The sequence below is a fragment of the Cricetulus griseus genome (assembly GCF_003668045.3).
Source record: "Cricetulus griseus strain 17A/GY chromosome 1 unlocalized genomic scaffold, alternate assembly CriGri-PICRH-1.0 chr1_1, whole genome shotgun sequence".
Taxonomy (NCBI): domain Eukaryota; kingdom Metazoa; phylum Chordata; class Mammalia; order Rodentia; family Cricetidae; genus Cricetulus; species Cricetulus griseus.
The window spans coordinates 7,731,726-7,757,587 of NW_023276807.1; the positions used below are offsets into that span (position 1 = coordinate 7,731,726).

The window sequence follows — 25,862 nt, forward strand, 5'->3', positions numbered from 1 at the left end:
ACATCTACACCAAACTAGAACCCTATTTTAGCTGCAGGTCAACCTATGAGTATCAAATTCACCTTGCCAATCAAAATGATGGCCTGGCCCTTAAGTGCATCTTGTTACCAAGGAAGACATAAACTAAGACTGCTCAGTCAGTATTCATGCAGAGGGACCACCCTAAGCAGGCAAATGGCTCATTCAAAGGTATGGTACCCACTCTATTCTTGTTGCTTGTCAATGGATGTGTGCACCTATGCCCCAGACTCTCTCAGCTTGACTATTGATGCCTCTCCAGTTTGTAGGCAACTGCTAGTCCATTCCTTGTCTCATAGCTGAACTAATGATCTGTGCCTAATTAGTCCATATTTTTAGTCCTACTTACTTGGGGTAAGATGATCTACTTGGATTTCTGCATGAAAGGTCTCTGTCCAAAGAAACAAGGAGAAATTGTAATCAGCTCCATCCTGTTCCTAAATCAAAATCCTGCAGACTCCACCTTCCTAATGGGACATGCAGACAGAGTGGACAGCCCATAGCCATACAGGAGCAGCTGTCCCTGCTGATTCTGCTCAGGCTACTTGGAGACTCTCAGGCATCATGGGCCGAGTGCATGCAGAGGTCCGGGATATCACACACTCTCTCTGTGTCCATTCCAGGCACTCAGACCCTAAACCATGGCCATGGCTTCATTCTACCGCCTGTCAAGCTTGTTTGATACTGAGAGAAGGACATCTCAGTTTTCTACCAGCCTGATCCATACAGCAGGTTCTGCCCATCAGCACCTCTTCTGGTGGCTGGAGAGGAGGAGGTTCCTGGCTCCATGGCTGTTCCCTGAGCCAGGTACCCCTCTGGGTGGTTTCTCTCTTGCCAGGTCCTGTTCAGGGGAAAACCCCCTTGGGATAATTCTGAGTCGATTGTACATAAACCTATTGGAGTTCTTCACGGGCATGTGGTAACATATCTGAGTCCAGAACCTGGAACTGGGTTGGACAGATTTCAAGCCTCTCCATGTGACGGTGGGAAGAACCCGGAGAGCCTTTTTGACTAGATACGGTAGAGATTCTGGCACTTGGAAGGAACAGAACTTAATTAAAATTAACTTCAGTGTCTGATCAACCAAGGCAAGGTTCACTGCTGCTTGTAGTTCAAAGACACAGGGTCCGTTGACATAGCTGGGACTCAGGATAAATATTCCTCTTCGGCTTTTCTTAATGATGTTCACAATGTCGTCTGCATACACTGGAAACAAATTAATGACTTTCAAACAATGCCATTAAAACTTGAGTCCTAACAACTTTGACCCTCCAAGAGATGCCTGCTGGGTTTCTTCTAATTTGGCTATTCTTGGGCAAAGAGATAAGGAGGAGAGTTTCCTCTGTACCCTTTACTGTCACCACTCAGGACTGTTGAAGATAGACACCAGTACCCAGAGACCTTCTCCTATTCTGTCTCTCTAAACCACCATCTAAACCATCTAAGTCAGGTTGGAGCATGACTGAAAGATACTGTATATCCCAGGCTGATACAGTATATCCCAAGCTCCTTGTAGAAGTATCTGAGGCAAGGAAGATTAGTGGGGCCATTCTTGGCCTGGATACTTCATGGGTGACATCCAGCTGACTGGCCTGCTGCACATCATGCTGAGAATTTGAAAAGTAGAATTCTAGAGCCTAGGAAGGCCATCTGTTTGAGATGAGGCAGATCATTTCCCACAAAGAATCGGGGGGTGGGGGGGGGCATGGACGGTCGGACTTTGTCCTGGATGGCCTTCCCAGAGTCTTCTATTATTTATTATTCTCCTGAAAATAGGTATTTTTAGAAGATAAGAGTGTGTCTCTTGAACATGTGTTTCTGTATTCTTGCCCAAAATAATCTAATCTCATTAAAACACACACACACACACACACACACACACACACACACACACACACACACACACAGAAAATGTAAACCAGACAGGAGGCAAGATAGAAAAATCTTTGAGCTACAGTGGGTTACTCTTTGTGTTCTAATTGGTTTCTCAACAGGTGAGACCTACCTCCTCCCGGAGTCACATCCCTTTCAAGCAAACACAAGGTGTATCCGTATTTGTTTTCTAGCACTTCCGGGAAAAGATTCAAGGCCAAGTGTTCCTCACTCAGTGATCCGGCAGCTTCGCTCTCGGGAGAGCTCCGGTTTGCATAAGATATAAAGGCATCAAACTCCTTCTTGTCTGAGGAAAAAGAACAAACGCACAGCCAGTGTTCTTTTTCTTAGCTGACATGGCGTGTACAGACACTCAGAGCATATGCTGTTAAATGGATAAGAAATAAGATTTGGGATCCTTACAAAAATGAATTAAAAACAAACCCAGCAGATGCATCCATTTTAAAATCACACCGCCGAGTGATTTTGATTGTCCGTGTAAAACCCACTGATTAATTTATGAAGCGCCCCTGTATCTTCGCTGGGAATGGATCAAACAGCTGGGGCCTCCCGTGATTGAATCGCGTGTGATCGGGAGGGCGCCTTTCTTTGCATCTGCAGTGTTTCTGGCTCATTAAGTTACACATCAAAGATGAGTCTGCTCCATTAAAGCATGATAATAACCAGAAAGCTAAGACCATAACCTCGAATCCATCCAAGGGATGACGGCACATTTAAAGCCATGCACCAGGAGGAAGTGTGGGTGCGGTCAATAGTGGGCGCATGCGCAGAGGAGGTTCCGTAAACTAACACACAGGTAATCCCTATCACTTAGTGCTGCTTGTAGCCATCACCACATTGCAGTGCATCACCTTCCTCCCGTGTACAGTGATGTTGCTATGGTCCACTACGTGCTGAACACACAGAAGTATAGCAGTCCAACCATGCCCAGTACATAATGCTTGACAATGCGTATCTGTGTGACTGTCCTAAACATTTATCACAGTACCCTTGTCATCATGTAGAATGCACGCCCACATCTAAACAGTATTTGCTCTAACACCAGCAAACACCAGCAGCAGCCTCACACAGCTGGTATTTATCAAGTCTCTTGATTTGATCATTTTTCTCTTCTGCTTAGTTGAATGTTGGTTGTTTTGCTCATCGTAAATCTAGGAATAGTAGGGATATATCTCAATACATCTACATAAATTGTACATGTGTGTGTGTGTAGTAATAGATTTATATAAACACACTATCCAGAGAGCCCACAGCCTAGTGTGTGGTTGGCCATACCATCTAGATTTATACAAGTACAGTACAGTTTGTTTCTACAAAGAAAGGTAGCCTAAAGGATACATTTGTCCTTAAGTGGCACATGACAGTGCTTGTCTCTGAATCCGAGAGTGTAGGCTGAGGTCAGGAGAGGCTCCCCAGCAGGCTGTCAAGGGTTGCATGAGGTAAAGTATATTGCTATGCTGCAGTCTCTGGCTCTTACCCAGCCCTCCCTTTATATTTGAGAAGCTACATTTATAGACATTGTTTTAGGATACTGTGAATGTTTCGTGTGTTCCTGTCAGGCAGGCAAGTAATGAGCCATGCTAAAGAATTGCCTAGAAAAGACAGAAAACCCCACAAGTTAACTCACAGGCTTTGGGATGAATCGCCTGGAGTTTATACTGCAGCCTGTTTCATAACCTCCACACACAGGGTTGTTACAGGTAACTAGTGTCCCAGGATGTTTGGCAGTGGACTTGCCCAGTATGGATTGCCAAGCACAAGGAAAACCAAACATCAAGACTCGAGATGAGGGTACAGAGTAGAAGTCCCAGAAGCTGCTTTGTGAAGTACTTGATTGCCCATATAGGAAAGAGGAGACTGGGGGATGTGACCTTCAGGTAAGTGCTGATGTATTTAAATGAGTGACACACCATGGCTGCCTCTATTCCATCCATTGTCTTGTAAAAGCCCCAGGGTTTCTCTATTATGCAACAGATAAATTTATTTAGTAATTAAATTACGGAATGTGGTGTTAAAGGACCTACTTATGTCCTTCTAACAGTATTTCTTTCTAAATTAAGTTGAAATAGTCACAATAAACTCCTGGGTTTGCATTTTGTGGGCAAACCTCAGTCTGACCAGCAGAGGGCACTAAATCACCATGCTTGAAAACTCAATTCTTGTGCAGCGCACATTATTGCATAATTGAAAAGTAAAATGGCAAAGGACAGATTTGAATATTTCCTGATCAACGGACCCTTCTTCATAAACTCTAGACTCTTAAGATGAAAAACACTTTAGTGAAAGAAGTGAGAAGTCACCTGGGAAAAATGGTTAGAAGTTGTTCCATTCAAATTAAAAAGTAATTAAACAAACAAAAAAAAACTTCTGAAAATACTCTTCGCTTAAGGATTTCAAAGGATGCGATTAATAATTAATCTAAAGAAAGTTGGGACATACGCATTTTTCTCCTGTTTTCTTAGCTTGGTTCTGGGTGACTCTTTTTGTTTTCTGGTGTCAGGGGTTGAACCTGGCACATTTTTTACTTCCCTTTCTGGATGAGGTTACTTCCTTCTGCAGAAGCCACTGGCTTCCATAGGAGCCTCCATTTTCATCTGACACCTAGCAGGAAGTGCTTCTGCTCCAAGCAGCAGAATCATTCACTGAACCTGTTAATATACCAATGTAAGGTTCTCCCCCGGGCCAGCAAAAGTTGAAGCAGTAGTCTAGTCCCATATGGCACTGATGAGTACTGTGATCATGTCTTGTGGGTACATTGACAGAAACTTCATCGGTAGTAATGGGACTCGTATTTTGTGTAACTTGCCACTCGGAACAAATCCCTGGCCCTGACCTGGAATGTCTTATTTTAACATGACAATAACCCAGATGACAGGATTTCCTGAAGCCAGGCTTAGTAGATTTAAGACCGAGATACAGCTGTTTCTAGTGGTCTAATCTGAAGACCAAGCTTCTTCCTTCTGTGCCTGAGAAGTAAGAAGGGTCAATACACAGGCAAGGCATGAGTTCCAGTCCTCAATGGACACCTGTTGCAGACTAAACTGAGTTCTTATCCACTAAGGTGATGGGGTTGTCCTTCTGTATATGTTTATCTTATTGGTTGATGAATAAAACACTGTTGGCCAATAGGGCAGCAAGATAGGTAGGTCTAGGAGATGTGGAGGATTCTGGAAAGTAGAGGCAGAAAGGAGTCGTCATGTGATCCCAGGAAGAGAGGATTCAAGTCAGGCATTTTCCGGTAAGATAAAACCATGTAGAAATACCTAGATTAGTAGTTATGGGTTAATCATTAAGACAGAGTTAGCCAATAAGAAGCCCTAGTCAACGGCCAACTGTATTACAAGTAATATAGCATCCGTGTGTTCATTTGGGGCTGACATGGCTGTGGGACCAGGCTGGTGAGAAGAACCATCTGTAACACTAAGGTATCATTCTAAATGCATGCTATGCCTAATTCCAGTGAGCTCACACACTATGCTCTGCCTACTGCTGTGACAGTCCTGTTTCACAGATGAGGGACCTAAGACACAGAACTGTTACCTGCCTATTACCTCAGATTAGTTAGCACCAAGAACACTTTCCAGCCCCACAAATCCCACAAAAGTGTCTTCTACAAGGTTCCTGGTAAGTACAATGGACTAAAATTGTGTCTTCGGTCTTCTCTGGTATAAAGCTAAAGCTGGAAGAAGACATCAAACCTGAGAGATAAGAAGCCACGCATCAGGCATTAGCTCCTTTGACTTCCTCTTTCATGAGCTGCTCAGCCAGCATGAGGCATGTGAAATCATACCTAAGACAACTCTTAAAAAAAGAAAAGAAAGCTGATAGGTAGGGAGTAACATGTGTCTTGTCACTCAGTCAGAGAATAGCATGCTGGGTGATCTTACCCCTCAGAGTCTCATCCTTGCTCTTGTAGGCTCGGCACAGTAGGACGATTTCAATCCAGTACCAATAGAGAAAGGCCGCTGCTACCAGAATGCCCGCCAGCATCATGGCTGTGCCAAGGAGGATGTAGACAAACACCACTGAGGGAAGCAGAGCTGTGAGCCAGCACATCTGGATCAACACACCCCATTATACAATAAAAACCACTGCTGCTGCCCGCATTTACCCTGTATCTGACATCATCTTAAATCTGGATGGAACTGTTCACAATTAACTTGGAGAGCCAAGGGGCATGGGAAGTTCCTGGTGGAATGACTTTCAATACTTAGCCATTTTACTTATTTTTGTATCTATGAATATCTACACAGATTCTTTGTACCTCTCCCGTTGCCTGTTATAAATTATCATCTTGTATTTTCATCTTCACCAAAGTCAAAACATTCCATGACCAGAAATTGCATAAGCTTCACTCTGAACCCTGTGTGATTCATCTTATAAGTAAGGGATCTACAGAGAACAGCCACTGTTACCATGCACTATCTGAAGGTCAAGCATGAATGTCGATCGTCACCCTGTGGCCGGAAGACATTTGCACTTGCTTGATTGTACTACAGTCATCCACTGAGTGAGTGAATGACTGATACCAACCTCATTTCTGAACATCTTGTGAAGGAGCAATCTGTTCCTCTGTGGACATTTCTACTAGCTGTTAGCATGTTCTCTGCAAGCCAGCAAAGGCAACCAAGAAAGAGTGATGTCTGAACACTGATCCTGATGAAGTGGGGGGGGGGGCTGGAGATTCTCGTAGGTACCAGAAGAATGAATGAGTGAATTGAGTACATGTGTGAATGAAGAAGTGAACGAATGGGTGATGGAATTGAGTAAACTATGTAAGTAGCAAGAGAGTTGAGTAAAAGGTGTTTTCATGGACAGATTAGTAGTAGCTGAGAAGCTGAGGTCAAAATCAGTTGTATGGCCATGGTCAAGGCTTTAAATGAATTAGCGTATCAAGTTGTCTGGAAAGTGTTAGTTGAAAGCACTGCCTCTCCTCCTTAGGAAAATACCTCCCTCTTTCAAAAAGAGCAATTATCAATCTTTAGGAACAAAGTTCTAGGCTTACCCCCTTCCTTCTTCTTCAGCTGGATGGTCCGAGTTGTGTTCCCAATGGAGTTCTGGGCAAAGCAAATAAACTTTCTGCTAAGGTCTCTTTGAGTGACTTCTCTCAGGAAGATAGTGTGCTCGATGATTTCATTCTTGTAGTTAGACTGAATACTATGAAAGGAGGAAAAAATGCATCCCTACTCAGTAGCATCAACTGCCAATCACCCAGCTGTGCTTGGAAGACTGACAAAGAGCTGGTGGGATTTTACCATAAGAAGACAGTGCACGAAATGACCTTCTAGAATCACATTCATATAACAAGGACATATGTTCAACCATGTTCATAGCAGCATAATTTGTAATAGCCAGAAATTGGAAGCAGCCTAGATGCCCCTCAACCGAAGAATGGATAGAGAAATTGTGGTACATTGACACAATGGAGTACTACTCAGCAGATAAAAACAATGGAATCTTGAAATTTGCAGGAAAATGGATGGAACACGAAGAAACCATTCTGAGCGAGGTAACCCAATCACAAAAAGACAAACATGATATGTACGCACTCATATGTGGACCTGCTTTATGATACATAGTAGTGACCATGCTTTATCAGAGCTGTTTTTAATGATGTTGCTCAGAATGGTTTCCTCCCAGTTGATGACTGAGAAGCTAATTCAAACAAAAATGGTGTCAAGTACCACAATAGTAACAGAACTGTGCTGTTTTCCGGGATTTTGTTTTTTACTTTTTTGTTGTTGTTGTTTTTCTGTTTTTTTTTTTTTGTTTTTGGTTTGTTTTTGGTTTGTTTTTTTGTTGTTTTTTTTAAATGGAGTGTGCTGGATGTCTCTACAATTTTGTTCAAATGACTGCAGAACCTGGAAAAGCTGTTGCTGCTATTGATGCATAACATATTGCCATTATTGCTCTTTTTATATATATATATATATATATATATATATATATATATATATATGCTAATTGAAACTCAAATATGTGATGAATCCAAGGTGTTTCAGTGAGTTCTCACCTGTGCATGCAAATTTGATTTCATCTTTAGTAAGTAGTAAAGTTATATGCTTGCCAAAAAATAAATAAATAAGAAACACACTGGAAGACAAATGTCACACAATTTCAATTGTATGTGTAACCTAGCAATGATGAACTTATGGGAACAGAGAGCAGAATTGTGGCTATTAGGATTCAATGTGGGTCTTTTAACAATGGGGAAACTATTGGTTTAAGGATATAAAACTGCAGTTGGACAAGAGGCATGGACTCTCTGAAGTCTTGAGGTCTACTGAGAGCATGATAAATATGGTTGATAACAAATATGCTATATTTTAAAAGTTGTGAGATAGTATACTTTAAGTGTTCTCAAAACAAAAATGATGAATATGTGTGATATAACATGTTAATTGGTTTAATTTAGCCATGCCATTGTGAACATACTGTATTCTGTATCATAATTGTGCATGACTTTATTTATGAGCTAAATAAATGAATGAAAAAAAATAAAAATAAATAAAATTAGGAAACAAAGAAAAGCACACAGACAAAAAAAGAAGACAGTGCACGAGCAGGGAATGATGGAGGAGGCTCTCATTCTTGATCAAGTGATAGATTCTGCTAAAGATTTACACTAAGTTGTAAGTTACTTGAGCCCTCATCTGAACTTTACTCTAAGAGCTCTCCCTGGGAATGTAGCATCCCAAAAATATAAGAATAATCTCACTCTGGAAAGTGTTTGCTTCCCAAGCATGAAGCCTTAAGTTCAATCCCCCAGAACCCATGTAAAAAACTAGGCATGGTGACATGTATTTGTAAACCCCAAATTGGGAAGCCAGAAATGAGTAGGCAGATCTCTGCAGCTCCCTGGCTGACCAGGTTAGCTTAGTCAGCAAAAGACTCTGACCTGCCATTCACTGGAGGCACACACACACACACACACACACACACACACTTGCCATCAAACACCTGCACATAGAGATAATTCCTCTTTCAGTTTTTTGACAGGTACTCTGCTGAGCACTAATTATGGCTTCTCCATTCCCTTCCCTTCTCACTGCACACAAACCCTAGGTGTCACGAGGTGAACATCCTAACTTGGTAGTGTCAGGGCCAAGGCCCAGAGGACAGATGAGCAGAATCGGGCTACAGTAGTGACACCATCCTGTGGTATGTCTGAACTCCAGCCTGGCTCCCAGATCTCTGCCAATCTGCCCTGCTGAGAAAATTCTCCCCATGTATTCGGTTCCTACGTCTAAAATTACATCATCCATTTGTCACATTAAGGAACAGTGTTCAAGTGGGTGTTTTAGGTTATCCTGTGAGTCTAGAGTTAGCCCGAGAATGTTTCCTGCCTATCACACATTGTGACACACATGTGGCTTCTACTGCATCTGTCCCTTACAGTGACCTTGCAAAGTGGAGGTTTCCAGTCACAGAAAACACACATCTGTAATGGAGCCTCACAGAGGACCAGGGTCACCTGGCCACTTCCTGGAAAACAGATTGAAATCCTCAGGTGTGTGACACTTGTTAAGCAATGACTCACACAGTGTCAGTTTAAGATCCAATGGCTTCCTTGACGTTTGAACACCTTTCTGAATTTCAGTTTCTTTAGTAAAATCTTTCCTTTACTCTTTATCTGTGGTTTTCAAAGTACACATTTGTTCAGTGAAATATTTTTTAATAAACTAGAGGGAATGGGGACTGGAAAGATTGCTCAGCAGTTAAGAGCTGGCTGTTCTTCCAGAGGTCCTGGGTTCAATTCCCAGCAAGCACATGGTGACTCACAACCATCTATAGTGGGGGTCTGAAGCCCTCCTCTGTAATAAAGGTGTACATGCCCATAGAGTGCTGATACATAAAACTTAATAGATAAAATATTTTTAAAAAAAAACTAGAGGGAACTTTCTGTAGACCCTTACTTTGGGTCTCATGCAGAAATGGGAGGACACTTCTTCTAGTGACATGTCTAACTAGTCTTGATGGGACCCCAGCTCTTTCACCTAGGGCTAGAGACTTGTTTTTCCAGACTTGGATGGCTTGTCGCTGAACTTTCCTTTCAACTGGTCAAGTTCTACCATACAATTCCAGGTTTTATGTTAGTCACAGACAACAATAAACAATGTATAATTATCATAAAATGTTGCGGCCAGCCTGCATTTTCCTTCTAAGGCTCCACCCCAACGTCAGCGGTGTCACCAACTCTTCCTTTGTCAGAATCTGTATTTTGGTGCCATTTCTGTAACACACCGGATGAAGGCACAGTGGAAAACTGGGTATGGCAGGAAGCACCCTCGCCCATCTGAGTGTATCCATCTACTGGTTTACCTTAGTTTTTAAAACAATGAACTTTTAAATCCCTTGGTGAGCAGAGGATGTGAACTGTACTCAACAGACTAGATGTCCTGGGACCAAAAGACAGAGACAGAGAGAGGCAGAGAGAGAAACAAAGTCAAAGGGAAAGAGCTTTGGATATGGTTGATTCTGTGGGTAGAGTGCTGATCTAATATTCATGAGGTTCTGGGTTAGACCTCAAGCCCCACATACAGAGAGTGTGATGGTACAAGCCTGTAATCCCAGCACTTGAGAAGTTCAAGTTTATCCTTGTCTACATAGAGAGTTTGAGGCTAGTTTGAAATACATAAAACCCTGTCTCAAAAAATTAAATTAAATTAAAAACACTTTAACATGGTCTAGGGTGTTTTAAACCATCATGCAAACATCATAGTGTACTTAACACAGTCAAGATGGCCCTAACATTACTAAGTGATACAGTCTTAAGGGACCATTATTGTATATTGTTCCATCATTGACTAACTGCTATGCATACCTAGTTCACTTTGTGGTCTCATCAGAAATAGAGAGTCTGAAAGTTTTAAACTAGTATGATAGATGAGAGATAGGTAGATAGATGACAAATGGATAGGTGGATGGATGGATAGATAGATAGAATTCATGTATTTTTATTTTTACCACTGTGTTAACTCTACATGTTTTAGAAATTCCTAAAGGTTTGAAAGCATCTAATTTGGGTTGCAATGACTAAAGTTCATTAGCTTTTTCTTACCTTTTCTCCTCAAATACGTTGAATTCCCACTCCTGAGTAGATTCTTTGACATACCACTTTACTACAGGCTGGAAGTCTCTTTGGAAGCCAAATTGGACTTTGCAGGGTAGAGTCAAAGACTTTCCTGAAAATGCAGAGGTCAGGGAAACAGGAAGGAAGCATATCAGAGCATTGCTGTGACTGGAAGAACAGAGGCTGCACTGAGATGCAGACAGGTTCCATGGCAGTGGGTACCAGGAATAAGCAAGCATCAGCACATCCCACTTAGCAACACACTTCTTGTGGCTAATTTGTGTATCTCAAATGTGCAGCTATGTCCTTAACTGGGGGATTTCACAATCATATCACTGTAGAAAAGTTGGAGCTCTGTGAACAGTCCACTCATCAAAAATATCATTCTACTAATTGATATGTACACATTGAATGAACAAATGTCATGAGGTTACCATGAACAAAAAGTCCTGAAGAAGAAAAAAACCACACACACTTACACTGAAACTTCTACAAGCCCAACTCATTGTTAGGACCTCAAGGATCACGGAAATGTTGGGATATTCTAGGTCCACAACCTTGTCCTAATTTACCTCAGGTCTGTGTTACCTTCCTTAAGAGTCATTCCTTGACTACCTCCATGGCTGACTTACCATCCTCATGACTATTAGGATGTATTAGATTTTTTTAAAGAATGTGTAAGTGTAGCAAACCACTGGCTTCTATCAACCAAAATGCTAAAACTGTGGGGTGACAGCCCTTGGGACTATAGCTGAGGTCTCCCCCTGCACTGTAACCTGGGTGGCAGATCTCTCCCTGGTGTATTTGAAGTGTCTTAATTTATTATTTCCTTTTTTCTGTTGCCATGGAACTGTTTCCACGATGGTACATGGGCTTGGGGTAACCCGAATCTGTGTTCCAGGGTCACAGTCACACATGCCTCTCTTGTCACGTTTGATGTGAAAGCTTTACTTCCCTGCCAACATTACTATAGCATGTACTTTAGGAAGGAAACTAGATTCTCAGCTGTTCTTCCTCACACTGCACCATGGGTGAGCCGGGCCTGCTATTGGAGCACTCTCCTTTTGCCTACCACCCTTGTAAGGATTGTCCTCCACTTTGAATTGACCTCTGGATGAATAGGTAGGGAATTCATTTAAAAACTTCTCTTTGGACCTTAATCTTTTCCCTACCAGCAGTGCATTAAAATTCACTGGTACCTTACACACTTGTCTGTATATTTTTAATGAATTGTTTTTCTTCTTTCCACCATTTCTAGCCCCAGAATGTGTCACTACCACCATCTACTGGCCATGTAGAGTAATAACAGTTTGTTTACAATTCCTTGTACGAAACTAAATCTTTCATTAGCATTTGAAATAATAAATACTGCACAGAAACACCACAAATTGTTCTCAGATATAAAATTTCTGCTCGGCTATGTATAGATAAGGGATTGAATTTGACGAAAACATAAAAGACAATCAAATGAAAGTCAATTTCTCCTCTTCCCCAGAAGAAAGCACCATTTTGGAATACATTTAAGCAAGAGATGCTTGCTGTAATTTTCCTAAAGAATAGCTCAAGTGTCATATTTATAAGGGTTAATGCTAACTTCGTAAATTCATACCCAAAACCTAAATGGGAATATATGCATGTCTGTATATCTTTTCGTGGGAAGAATTTAAAACCTTATCTTGTTTAGTTCACTGGGCACTTAGAATATGTTTCCTCACTCTCTCTCAATGCAAGGTCAGCATTCGACAGTGAGGGGCAGATCTAATGGCTGGGGCTTAGAAGGATTAAGAAACCATCTCTGATGACAAAAGTTGGGACCAAGCCAAGGTTCACAGCCAGTACTCTTACTTGAAAGTCTAATGGCCCTTTATGTCACACTTCGATCTATTCCCTGAAACACAGGGTCATCAGGTATGGTACTATCCAGCAACTTACCAAGCTCTACTTCCAGAGTGTCTGTGATGGGATCCAGAATGTCTGGTTTCAGATTGATGTCTTTAACTGAAAGATGAAAACAAAAATTGCCCTTTGCGTTAAGAAATCTGAAGGCCTGCTTGCTGAAGATTTGGGAGTATCTGTATCTGCTCAACACTAGTGCTCTGTTTGTTTGTTTGCTCATTTTACCCAGAATGCATAAATGTGGGAATTGGGATTGCCACTCAGAAAGTTGCTTCTTTGGGGCTGGAATGATAGCTCCATCAGTACAGTGCTTGCCACACAAGCTCAAGGATCTGAGTATGACCCATGGAACCAAACAGATAGCTAGGGCTCTCCGGCTGGCCAGCCTAGCTCACATGGCAAGTTACAGGATAGTGTGAAACTCTGTGTCAACAGAAATGATGGAATATACCTGTGACGTAAAACCCAAGTTTGTACTCTGGCCTACACACACACACACACACACACACACACAAATACATATGCACACCCCCCTACAGTTACAACTCCCCACACCCACACTTGAGACTTAAGCCTCCATCTGTGTCACCTACAAGATTTCTCCTTGTTGCCATTTGGCTGAGTCACCAACCAAGAGGGACAACCAGACCAAGGAACTGAGATTCAAAACTATCCACCCCGCCAACCTTAAACTCGTGGTTTAGCTTAGACTGAAGGGGCATCTGGCCTCTGATTTTACTTTGCCTTTTTCTTTCCTGCCACGGACTTTCAAAGGTTCCTCCACTGTTCTGCTTTCTTCTGAAGTTATCCTGTCTCCAGGGAAAGTGGTGGCCTCTGCGGACAGCGTCTTTGACTCTCACTTCATATTGGCTTCCTCATCTACTCCATCTCTCTTGGGCCGTCAGCGTCTACACTCCTCACTGCATCCTCCGGACAGTCTTGGCCTCCAAAGGCATTTTGCTAGCACACCATAAACTTCTCCCTTCCCCTGGCACTGATGTATGTTTCATGGAGATCTTGCTCCTCCTCTGTCTTTGCACATGTTAGAAACACCCCAGGGCTCAGTCTCAGAAACCCTCTTCACACTCAGCCATTCTCACACTCCCATCTCAGCGCTGGCATCTCCATCACTGACTAAACACCTCCTCTTCATTGCAGCACCATGACTGAAGTTCTTCCGTGTTAGCAGTTCCTGCCCTCCTTAGACTTTCTCCTCCTCTTTGTCTTTCATGCTTATTAAACAGTGCTAGCATTTACTGATTGACGCCCTCAGAAAACTAGAATGTCCATGTTGTCTTCTTTGCATTTGTTTTGTGAAACACACCCTGTTCTGTTGACTCAGAAACTCCATTCCTTCCACTTCCTTGGGCATCTTTTGTTACTGTCAATCAAGCTTGCTGGCCCCACCTACCTCTACCTTGATCAGTATCAGTAGAAGACATCTCAACCCTGACTCTCCTCTTTGACTTTTCCTGTTCCTATGTCCCAAATCCTCACAGAAGCATCTCTTAGCTATTTCTAGGCCCATCCCTTTCAATTCATGCCCTTTGTTACCCCCTACTGGATAACAATGTCTCTCCTGCCTCCATACTTACTCTCGAAAATATTGCCTCTTGTCAGATCTAGCCTGGATACAAGTCTCTTCGTGATTCTTTTATGCATTGCAGTAGTGGGTGGTCCCCTAATGTCCCTTGGATAAAACTCCCAAACTTGTCAGAAGCAGTAACACACACCTACGACCCCAGCACTAAGGAGGTTGATCCCAAGTTTGAGGCCAGCATAGGCTACATGTGAATGCTAGGCTAGCCTGGTATACACAGGGAAATCTTGTCTGGAAAAAGGAAACAAATGAACAGGCACAAAAATCTCCATGCATAATGAAGGCTGAAACCAAAACTTGAAACTAGCTTGGAGTATGCAGTAGGCCCTGCTCTCAGAGTCACACTCCCCACCCTGTTCTCTGATCTTCTCTTCCTCATGTGTATCCTGGTTTTTTCATGATTCCTGGATGTCAATGGGCTCCTGTCTCTACCAGAATGAATCCATCCACCCCTCTCTTCCCAGTGGAGTGAATGTCATTGTTGATTCTTCTTTTCCCAGGGGTCCTGCTTGGATTTGCTTCACCAGTGTTGGGCCTGGTGGGCCTTACACATGACCACTGCTCCTTCTTTTCCTTCTACACTGGGCAGTGACTTCCTGCTTTCTGTGTCTCTGACCCATAAAATAGTCAATTCTTAGAAGTAAGAGAACATCTCTGGGCACTAATCCTTAATCCAAAGTTGCCACAGAAGCTTCGTATCTATGCTATAGGAATGTGGGGGAGAAATCATTAAAATGAGAAGGATGAGGCACAGTGATGTCCGGGAATGAATGCCATTGATGTAATAGACTTTCAAGTGAAAGAGGAAATTAAATTCCATCACTGAGAATTTAGAGGTGGATGACCAAGTAAAAGAATATTTGCACATCACAAGCTGGAGAAAGTCATGCCAGCATGGTCTGTCTGTACATGGAACTTCTCCCCTCAGGAGCACTCTCTTACACAATAAAGCCACGGGAAGAGCAAGGACCGGGAATAAGCAGAGGTGTCTCCATCTTAATGCACTCCCACTGGACTGTATCTTGCAATAAAGAAACCAGAAGTAAACTTCATTAATGATTTCACTGAGAACTTAGTCAAATACCCTGTTGCTCTTTGGCACAAGTATGAATGACTCCTTTTCTTATGTTTTAGGCCCAAAAGCCAAGGCTAAATTACTTACAACTATCATTTAGCTGTGCTGTTGTTTGTAGATCAGCTACAAATGACCCAACGGAGAGCTGTGGAAGGAAGACTCAATCCAAAACAGTAAAAAATACAGGATGAGGGATTTAACTTCCCTGTTAATCAGGGAATAATAAATTGGGAGAAAAAAACCAAACTACTTGATACAATCAAAGCATCTCATAACCCCAAATATTATTTAGGAATACTGAAAATTTGTTCATCATTAATAAGGGGTAAAAACTGGCAAGCATTACCTTAGTGTAATAGTGTGTGTTTAAGGTGCAAAAGATAGTATTGTATTTTGTCAATGAATAAAATGGGTGTACACATGTGTGGGAAAAGCACAAAAGAAGAACTGTAAAACATCTAGATCAGTGGTTCTCAATCTGTGGGTCACAACCCTTTTAGGGTCAAATGGCCCTTTCACAGGGGTCACTTAAGACCATCGAAAAACACCAATATTTACATTATGATTTGTAACAACAAAATTACACTTACAAAGTATCAATGAAAATAATTTTAGGGTTGAGTGTCACTGCAAAATGAGGACCTGTATTGAAGGGTCACAGCATTATGATGGTTGAGAACCACTGATCTAGTCTGACATCTATGGATGCCTCTTAGGAAAGGGAATGGGGCTCAGATCTCAAGCTATAGCAGCAATCAATGTCCCTTTTTTTAAAAAAATAAAAGAACAAGATTTTAAACATGTGGAAAAACATTAACACATATTAAATAGGCCTATGAATATCTTGTTTCAAGTATGAATATCTAATACATATTTAAATTATAAAATATCTAATGCATATTCAAGTTTATTGCAAAAAGAAATCAGAGAGGAAGGAACAGATATTCCAACTTGTGACAACATGAACAAGACCCAGAACTGAGTCTCTTTGTGGTATTGGACCTCGGTTTTTGCCAACACACAGACCTTTAAGGGTTGCCAGTGGCTGAATATCTCTTTTCTTCTCTAAAGGGAAATAATTACTTAACCAAAGAAAGATGATTTTCACTGGTCAGCCAGAGTTCAGAAAAAGCCTCACTTACCAATGGTTCTCACTTGAACCACAGCTCGGACTGTCCAGGAGCTCACATTATCCGACTGAGTGTAATCACACACATACAAGCCCTGGTAAGAGTCATAAATGGCACCCAACTGAATGATGCTGTTCTTATACTCAGGCAGGAGTCTTCCATCCTAGTCCAAAAGACAAGAATTAATCACTTTTCTGCAACCCCAGAGTTTTGTTTTTTTTGTTTTTTTTATTAATAATCATTTCACACATAAGAAAAGTTTCACAAATTCACATCATGGAAAACACAGTCTGAAACACAGATTTCCCATAGGAAGAAGATGCACTATAGTGTTAAGAGTCTGAGGTCACCCAAGTGGCATTTCCTGACACTGTAAAGAAGGCTGATTCCAATTAGTTTACAAAGAGCTACTGACTTAGTGTTTCCTAGAGCATGACTCGGTGGCCCAAGAGTATTTTAGACTATCCAGTGTTCTCAGGGATGATGCTTAACTTAATTTTAACTAAATTGTATGCATGTATGCTTGAGAATGGCAGTGTGTGTGTGTGTGTGTGTGTGTGTGTGTGTGTGTTCACATGTATGTGTGTATGTACATGTGCATGTATGCACTTTGAGAAACTTGTAGGTTTTTAGTAAAAGCAATATATAAATTACTATCATTTGGTAAATTTAATTTGAATATGAGAGCCATGTGTGATGGTTGACACCTTTCATCCCAGTGCTCAGGAAGGCAGAGACAAGTGGAACTCTGATTTCAAGGTCAGCCTAGTTTACAGAGCAAGTTCCTATGGCAGCCAGGGCTACACAGAGAAACCCTGTCTCAAAAAACAAACAAACAAACATAAAAGATATTTATTTTGAATATAAGAATAAATTTGTAAATAAAAAACACCAAGTAAATAAACTGGACTTTGTAATAATTACTATCAATAAGGATAATTGCAGGAAGGCAGATCTCTGCAATTACAGTGGTGAAGGGAACAAGGACCTGATAGTGGGAAACAGGCCTCACACATAGCTAAGGAACATAACCAGTAAACTAGGACCTGTTAATAGAGAACAGACTTTACACATAGCTAGGAAGTGTAATCAGTAAACTTCAGCTGCGTGGGGAAATTTGTTCCCAGTAAAGGATCGGATAGTGCCAAACTGTGAGAAGTAAATTCCAAGTTTGTTGCAGAAAGGAATAAGCTCCAGGGACAATCTACATCAAGAAACAGCCATTTCTTTCACAAGACTATAAAGCCAAATACAATTTTTGTGCTGGTTTTATACATCAGAAGAATTCTTAAGTCTTCTGAATTATCTCATGATATGTTGGCTGTATAATTCCTGTGTGATCTTGCGCCTTGTAGCAAATTACAGAGATAAATATAGAGAACTGTCTCTTAGAATCCTTCAGTGACTGCATTTGCCTTTCAGATGATGTCTGATGATGGCCCTGGTTCCTTGAAGACCCAGCTAGTCTCATTCTCCACTACCACACCTTTGTACACCGGTCTTTCCCTGAGGACGCAGGCTCTACAGTATCCCTGGATTTGCAAGTCCTCCACTGCTTCCCCAGAGCACAGCTCCAGCCACAACCCCAACAAGACTCCAGTTTTGGGAACAAAATCATCACTTGTTTCAAGAAGAATTGACACCTCACATATCCAGGATCTTGGAGGCAAACAGAAGTTACAGGCACTGCCTTTTTACAGTAAGTGAGCCATGGGACATATCCAGGTCTACAGTTGTTGAATGCAGTCATTGTTGCTAGGTAGCTAATAAATCCTGGGTACATGGAAAGGAATAAATACCAGCCCTTCTCTCAGCAGACGCTAGGCCTCCAGGCCCTGAGCCTGGGGCTTTTCTGTCACATTATACAGAGTGCTCGAGGACCACTTGTCAGCATATCTCAGCTCACACAAAACGGGGCTGCTTCCTGGAGTCTTTGCAGAGTTATGAAGAACCCAGAGGAACAGTTAAAGCAAAAGCCACTATAGGAAGACATAAAATGTAATGTGAAGTACAGGGGTGGGAAATGAAGCCAAGGTGGACTCTGGATGTGTTCGATCTTTGTTTCTATAGCAAACAGCTTTGTTAAGGATGTGTGGATTTAGGAATGCACAATGTAAGAAAGGTTTCACACAGGAGGATCTCGTAACAAGACATTTTTGAGAAAAGTGACAAGCAGCTGGCTATGGAGCTCAAGGAATGTGAAGTACAGATTAGTTCAAACCACCTTCATGTCAGCAGGGGTTAGCACACAGTAGGGGCTCTGCCAATGTCTGCGGAAGGATGGTTATCACCGCCCTAATTCCTGAAGCCTGACTCATATATGATGTTCCTGTGCTAAGTGACCTTCCAGCTTCCCATGAGTACCAAGAGCAGATCTCTTAAAATTACAATCAGAAGAAACAAAGTAATAGAAATGATAAAGTTGTGACAACCTGTTCTCCACATAGACTGCAAAATCTTCTTCTATATATCATCGTATGTGGTTATCATTCGATCATAAACCTTCCACACGTCACTACCTCACACTTCAGGCTCCTGGCTGTGACCGCCAATATTTCTCTTCGCTCAGCTCTCCTAAAGGGCCAAACATCCCTGCTGCTTCCTGGTGGAGGGATCGCCCCCTCCCTCAGGGTCCTTTAGGAATAGACACCTCACTTTGTCTTTGGAAACTGATGGCTCTTTCTTCAGAAGCTTGAGTGTTGTCTGTAGTGTCGCCCCCTTAGTAAGTAAAGCGCTCACCCAAAGAACAATTTGTCTCAGTGTGCCTCTTTCGTGAACCACGTCTCCTCTTTCTCTCCATGTGACCTATTCCTTGTCCAAAGGAATCTCTGATTTGGGATTTGCATGGATTTGGTTTTTCATTTTACAAATGAGAAGACAAATATTTTAGAGTTTAAATGAGAGCCACCATGAGACCGCCTAGTAAACAAGAAAACCAAATATCAAACATATTTTTTCTGACTAAGAGTTTCATTAACTGATTGAGGAATTTCCCTTCCATTGGCAGTCACACAGGTAGAAGCAAGAACCCACACACACACTTCCCCCACACACCTCCAAGTGTCTGGGCCAGTTCCTGTGGCCCAACAAAGAACTTCCCCTAAGGTGTCCAAGAGTCTGAGTGGGCCACAGCGGTCATGGGGAGTAGCTACAAGACAGGATGAAGAGCCAGGGCAAGAGGCAGAGACAGACAGCTTAAATATTTATCAGGTGATGGTAAAGATCAAGAATACTCCAGTCAGTAGTGAAGCTAAGAACAAGAAGGAAAGTCCAGAGATAAAACTTGAAAGAACCCAGTAAGAACATACAAAGTGTGTACAAACGTAGAGTACAGGCACGCAGTAAATCTGCTAAGAAGCTGATGGAGTGAGGACACAGGGCACCATCACAAAGACCTTAGTCAACCCATTGAAAAGGGTGGATCCAGGTAGCCGAGCAGACAGACCACTTCTTCATTTTATAGATGGTGATCACGACTTGGTATGTGTCATCAAGAGACTTTGTGAAACAGAACTTGAGAGAAATGCCAAAGAAATTGGGAAAAAGAAACTGATGCAGGGAGAAAGGAAAGTCATCAGATTATTCAATGGCATGCAAGCCTGTCAGGAAAGAGAGGCAGAGGCATCTGTCCAGAGTACTGTGTGATGCTTGGAGATGAAACCTTAGCAAACAAAAGTACAAAGGAGGAGCATCGACAGTGTGATCTGTGTGAAGAGTCAGGAGCCCTAGGAAGAACAAGTGAAAAACCTGAAGGTACTAAAAACATGTTTGGGTATACATGCAAGGGGAAGAGCAAAGCCATTCTTAGTAAGAGGGCAAGCATTGTGACTTTGTAATGTACTATCCTCAAGTTTTACTACCAGGCAGCACAGCACTAGGGAGCACCCCAAAACTGTAGGATTCCTAGGAATGGTGCTCTCTAAAGTCAGGCAACACTGGAGTTCCTTTGTCTGGGCTCCCTCCACCTGTGTCTACATTGCTAGCCAGTCTTCCGTGGTTCTTCATGGTTAACTCATAATCACTTCTGGATATCTTTGCATCTATGATCGAATCAGTTTTCACTTTCTATAAGCTGATAAATGTCGTGAATATATTTTAAGCCATAAAAATCTAAAATATTATGATTATCTCTTTAACTGATGCTTATCAAAGCATTTGATTATTTATTAAGCCTTCTGTGAAAATGGCTCCTACCTTCTTTCTCCTCCCATCACTAGTTCTGCAGTTCAGAATACACTCAAGGGAAGTTCAAACATGATGGCAGGGCACCAGTCCCCCTCCCTCATAAGAAACCCACAGTTTTTATTTCCAATCCAGTAGAGTTTATACCACACAAGAACTCTGCTTCCCACACTGAGCAATTGTCAATCTGTCATTGAATAGACTTCTTGCTGTTCTATTTCTGTTACAATATTAATCTTTCATAGTAAGTACTATTGTACAGTCCCTTGCTCCAATTACCTGACAATGCTAAATTTATTCTGCAACCATGTATTAATATTTCTTTTAATATACCAGGAAATAATTAAAGCAGAAAATTTTAACAATGGGTCCTACATCAGTCCCTAGCCAAAGTACTGAGTAAAGGATTAACAGACGGTTTGTGAGCAGCTGGAGAGGAGGTAAAGTTAATATCAGCCAGCTTGAGTTCACTAACTACCACCTTCTGAAAGTCATCTCATTTTCCTGTATAACTGAAAAGTTAGAGGCTCGAGGAACTGTAGTAGGCAAATTCTGTCTTCACTCAAGAGTATGATTTGGAAAACACTTTTATGATCTATCTCTCTGTTAAACAAGAAGATCCTTAAAAGCCAAATGTGGTGCCTTTGCAAATAATCGAACAGTAAAGTCCCCAAATGATGGCAATGCGCAGCTCCAGACACCACAGCTGAGAACTCTATAGTGCAAGCTGGCTCAGCAGATTTACAGGGCCTTAAGAATCACATGTCCTTGTCGGGCGTTGATGGCGCACGGCTTTAATCTCAGCACCGGGAGGCAGAGGCAGGCGGATCTCTGTGAGTTCAAGGCCAGCCTGGTCTCCAGAACAAGTGCCAGGATAGGCTCCAAAGCTACACAGAGAAACCCTGTCTTGGAAAAAAAAAAAAAGAGAGAGAGAGAGAGAGAATCCCATGTCCTCCCCACGGTCGCAACTACACAGACTTCTTTTGACCTTTGGGGTTTTGCTTATATATTACAGTTCAGGACTTAGTGTTTTTAAGGGATTTCTACAGCTATATGTGTTTCTTATGCTTTTCCTTTGTTTTTGTTTTGTTTTGTTTTGCTTTGTTTGTTTTTGTTGTTGTTTTGTCTTATTCTGTTTTGCTTCTTTGCTTTTGTAGTTGCCAGGTTGTTTTCTAATGAGAGAGAAAGTGTGTGTACATGGGTGATGGATGTGGAGAACACCTGGGAAGAGCTGGGTGAGAGGAAACCATAATCAGAATATATCGTGTGTAAAAAAAAAATAAATAAACAAAAAACGATTTTTAATAAAAATTAAAATTATACCTATGTGATTCAAAACTCTAGAATGATAGCTAGTAAGTACACTGGGTTCTAAAGTTATAAAATCAAAACTCTAATTTCTTAACACACAGAATGGCGAGTGAAAACCCATTTGTTAGAATCTAACAGGAGCACGTGAGAAGTTAGGAACATGAGTTACAAACTCTAATTCTAGGCACACAATTGAGAATGTTCCTCAGATTGCCTGGCTGTAGTTCTTACGGAAAAGGCTAACTTGCCACCACAGCATGGTTGTACACAGCAGGGTTATCGCAAAGCTGAAGGAATTGCAGGCAGCATCAATATTGTGTTCACAAGAAGAAAAGGGTCCCTCCTCTTTTGGCATGCATTGTACAGCAAGCAAGTGGCTAGCTGTATTTAAAGCTCCCCAGGAATGTGTGCACTTTAACCTGTGGGTCTGGCCAGTCTCAGCCTGCTCACCAGCTCTTCGTGGTAGGCAGCTCCCATAGCACCCAAAGGGTCCAGTCCCTACAAGAGCTAAACCAAATGGAAACGAGAGGGGGAAGTGGCAAACCCATGTGCAAAGCTTCCACGGAACACAGGACTGAGAATCAACCTCACACCCATGTATGTCAACACTGAAGAAAACCAACCTGGCCCTGGTAAGGTGACTTAAGACACCAATAGGGATTTTCATTCATGCTCGGGTCCTACTAACAGGAGTCACTACAGTACCAAAGCAATCCTGGTGTTCAAGGCCATTTCTAAAGAAACTCTCCCACTGTCCTTTATTAAAATGCCCCACTGTGTTAAAGAATTGCCAAGATCAGGGCACACAACACTATAAAGGAAATGCATAAAATTCCAACAAAGGACTTTGAAACACAGAGATCTATTTGAGTGAAGGATAGGCAAATAATAATAATAATAATAATAATAATAATAATAATAGCAGCTTTAAGCTTGAAGAACTGCAAGAAAATACAGCAGAAGGGAAAAAAATTTGAAAGCCATTCCTGACAATATTAGAAGTTGGAAAAATAAATGACATAAATTTTAAATGAAAATTCATAAATAAAGAATATATTCACAAGCAAAAATTCTTTAAGATGCTCAACAGTGGACTTGATCAGCAGAGGTGAGAACCAGAGAGCTCAGGAGTGGAGCATCTGAAATCACCCAGCAGAAGAGCAAGGAGAGAGGAGAGTGGGCAATAATGAAAAGGCTTATGGGAGTTATGGAATACCATAAGAAGAACTAAGCTTGGCCCAACAGAAGCCTCAGAAGTCTAAAAGAGGACATCTAGAGAATTAACAGCTAATACTTGCCCAAATGCAGAGGACAACACTCAGTGTGGACTTCTAATCAAATTCAACTGAAGGAGAAATTCCTTTTGGCATATCATAAATTGCCCAAATTGAAACATAAGGAAAAATCACTGAAAGCAGCAAGAGTTGAGACATGCCACATTGGAATATATATAAATATGGTTGTCAGCAGAATTCTGAGCAGAAATCCTGAAGGCCAGGAAGGAGGGGCATGATGTATTGAGAAGTCACCATGCGCAGTGGTTGGAATGTGAATGGCTCCACAGGTTCATATGTCTGGATGCCTGATCCCTAGTTGCTGGAACTGTTTGGGAACCACTGGGAGGCATGGCCTTGTTGGAGGAGGTATGTCACAGATAAGGTTCTGTTAGGTGAGCATTCACATGGAAAAACTATAGCACAGTGAAGACATGGAATGTTTTTGTTGTATTTGTTTACCAAGTTACTCAACATCATTATAAATTTTCTCTCGTGCCCTCTTTCTTAGCATCCACTCCCTCCCACAAGCTTGGCACAAGTGACTTGTCATGTGGTGACTTGCTGCATTTTCCTCACCATCCTCCCCTTTAGAAACTACTCCGCTCCTCTGTTTCTTTTAAAACTTCAAGACTTGATTGCAGGGAGCTCCCTTCCTCTTCCTTAGCAATGCCCATTACCGTCTATGACAACATAAACGAATTAACCTGTCCAGAATTCACCCTCCCACAAGTATGACAACCTCACCTGCTGGGCTTTCCCCCTGATGTTAATCAAAAGGGTGGCTCTAGCAATCTGAAGAGCAAGCTGCACTCTACAGAGGGTCAAAACCACTTTAGAATGCAAGTCTTTTGCATAGGCACAGACCAGCCTTTGTATGTCTTTTTTATATATGCACAGAGCAGCCTTTAGATAGCTCTGGGCCCTGGGCTCTCTAACTCGTGTTTCTATAAAGAGAAAGCCATAAAACAGTGCTCTTACACCAGTTTTAGAAAATCCATTCATACCCGGTACCAGGTCATCTCTGGACTCTGTGCATCACTTTGGCAGCTGAGACTGGGGCAATAAATGGAGCCCGTGCTTCCAAGAAATAGGTATTGCTTGTGCTCTACTGGCTTCCCACAGGATACATTTCTCGGAGGCTTAAGTTCTAAGATGGTCTTGACACAACAAGCCATATCCTGAGGACTCCTAGGAGACAGAGAAGGTCCTGTAAGCACTTGTTGAGGTCATAGAGAATTTGAGAATATTTTCAGACTGGGATGCCTTTGAGACATACCTAATCCTGGGTCTACAGATATATGACCCAACATTGTTCATCTGCGGGGTCAATATATGCAGCATGCCTTTGGTCTGCATGTAAAGAGAGTTTCTGCCGATCTCCTCTAATGGACCTCCACTCGGAGGTTGCATGAACCACTGGACATCAGATAGGTTCTGATTACCGCTGCAAGGTATGTGGGCAGAGCCTTGTGCTGATGACAGTTGACTTATATTGGAGAATTGTGACTTCGGAGGCTCTGGTAAATCACAAAATAGGACAAAATCCTCTGCACCCTCCACAGGATATGTCCAAAGAAGTCTTTTGGTGGCACAAGCTGAAAATTAGAGTAAAAGAAACAATAAAAAAGAAGCGTGTTAGTATACTGAGCCTACTTTTAAGCAGTTTTACTGCTTTTACTGCTTAAAAGTAGGCTCAGTATAACAAAGGGTTAAGCTCTCTCCTGTATTGTGTACTCTGTCAAATTCCTAGACGAAAATGGCTCATGTTCTGATTCCCTCCCAACGGGCTTGTGTCTTAACTTGCTGTTGTTGATAGATGAATAATCACACACTTCTCTTCAGATGTCCCCACTGAATGCCCAGCTGTGGTCACTGGGATCCCCCAGCTGTATGTGGTATCAGCCAAAAACAGTCCTGACCAGAAAACTCTCCTCCTACTCTTTTTAACAGTGAGAAGATGCTGTGTCCTAATAGATCAGGCTGCTGATAGACCAGATTATGTCACTTTAGACTTTGACCACAAGACTCACGGTGTTAATATGCAAAGCGAAAGCCCCTACCTGAATGATCAAATCCTGTGGTCTGCTCTCCTGCAACAAAGCAAAGAAACACCCAGCCCAAACAGAGCATGGTTCTTCTCTGCTCCTGTCATGGCTTCAGTGACTTCTCATTGCCAGTGTGGAGTGTGTGGAGACTCAGCGCTCTTTAGCTGGCATCCTCTGCACTTATGAAATAGGAAATGGAGAAATCTAAACCTGTGACCAACCTCAAGTCACACAGGAAACCCTGAAAGGGCACATCCCACCCAAACAGGCCTTTGGCAGCCCTGAGACTGTGTGGGTATTTTCAGGGGCATGAAGCACCCTCCTTCATGTGTCATCCCTAGCACATCTGGAGAATGAACACC

At 42.0% G+C, this 25,862-nt stretch overlaps 1 protein-coding gene across 1 annotated transcript; it reads right to left on the reverse strand.

Moving 5' to 3' along the window:
* Positions 1-656: 656 nt before the first annotated feature.
* Positions 657-25,585, reverse strand: Il18rap (interleukin 18 receptor accessory protein). The gene is made up of 10 exons (XM_027386749.2): positions 25,516-25,585; positions 24,732-25,050; positions 24,460-24,643; positions 16,698-16,848; positions 12,917-12,982; positions 10,973-11,096; positions 6,917-7,068; positions 5,799-5,936; positions 2,024-2,197; positions 657-1,224 (listed from the first exon to the last, which is right to left on the reverse strand). Exons 1-10 carry the CDS (start codon positions 25,583-25,585, stop codon positions 761-763), a joined length of 1,842 nt encoding a protein of 613 aa, XP_027242550.1. The 3' UTR covers positions 657-760.
* Positions 25,586-25,862: the final 277 nt, after the last annotated feature.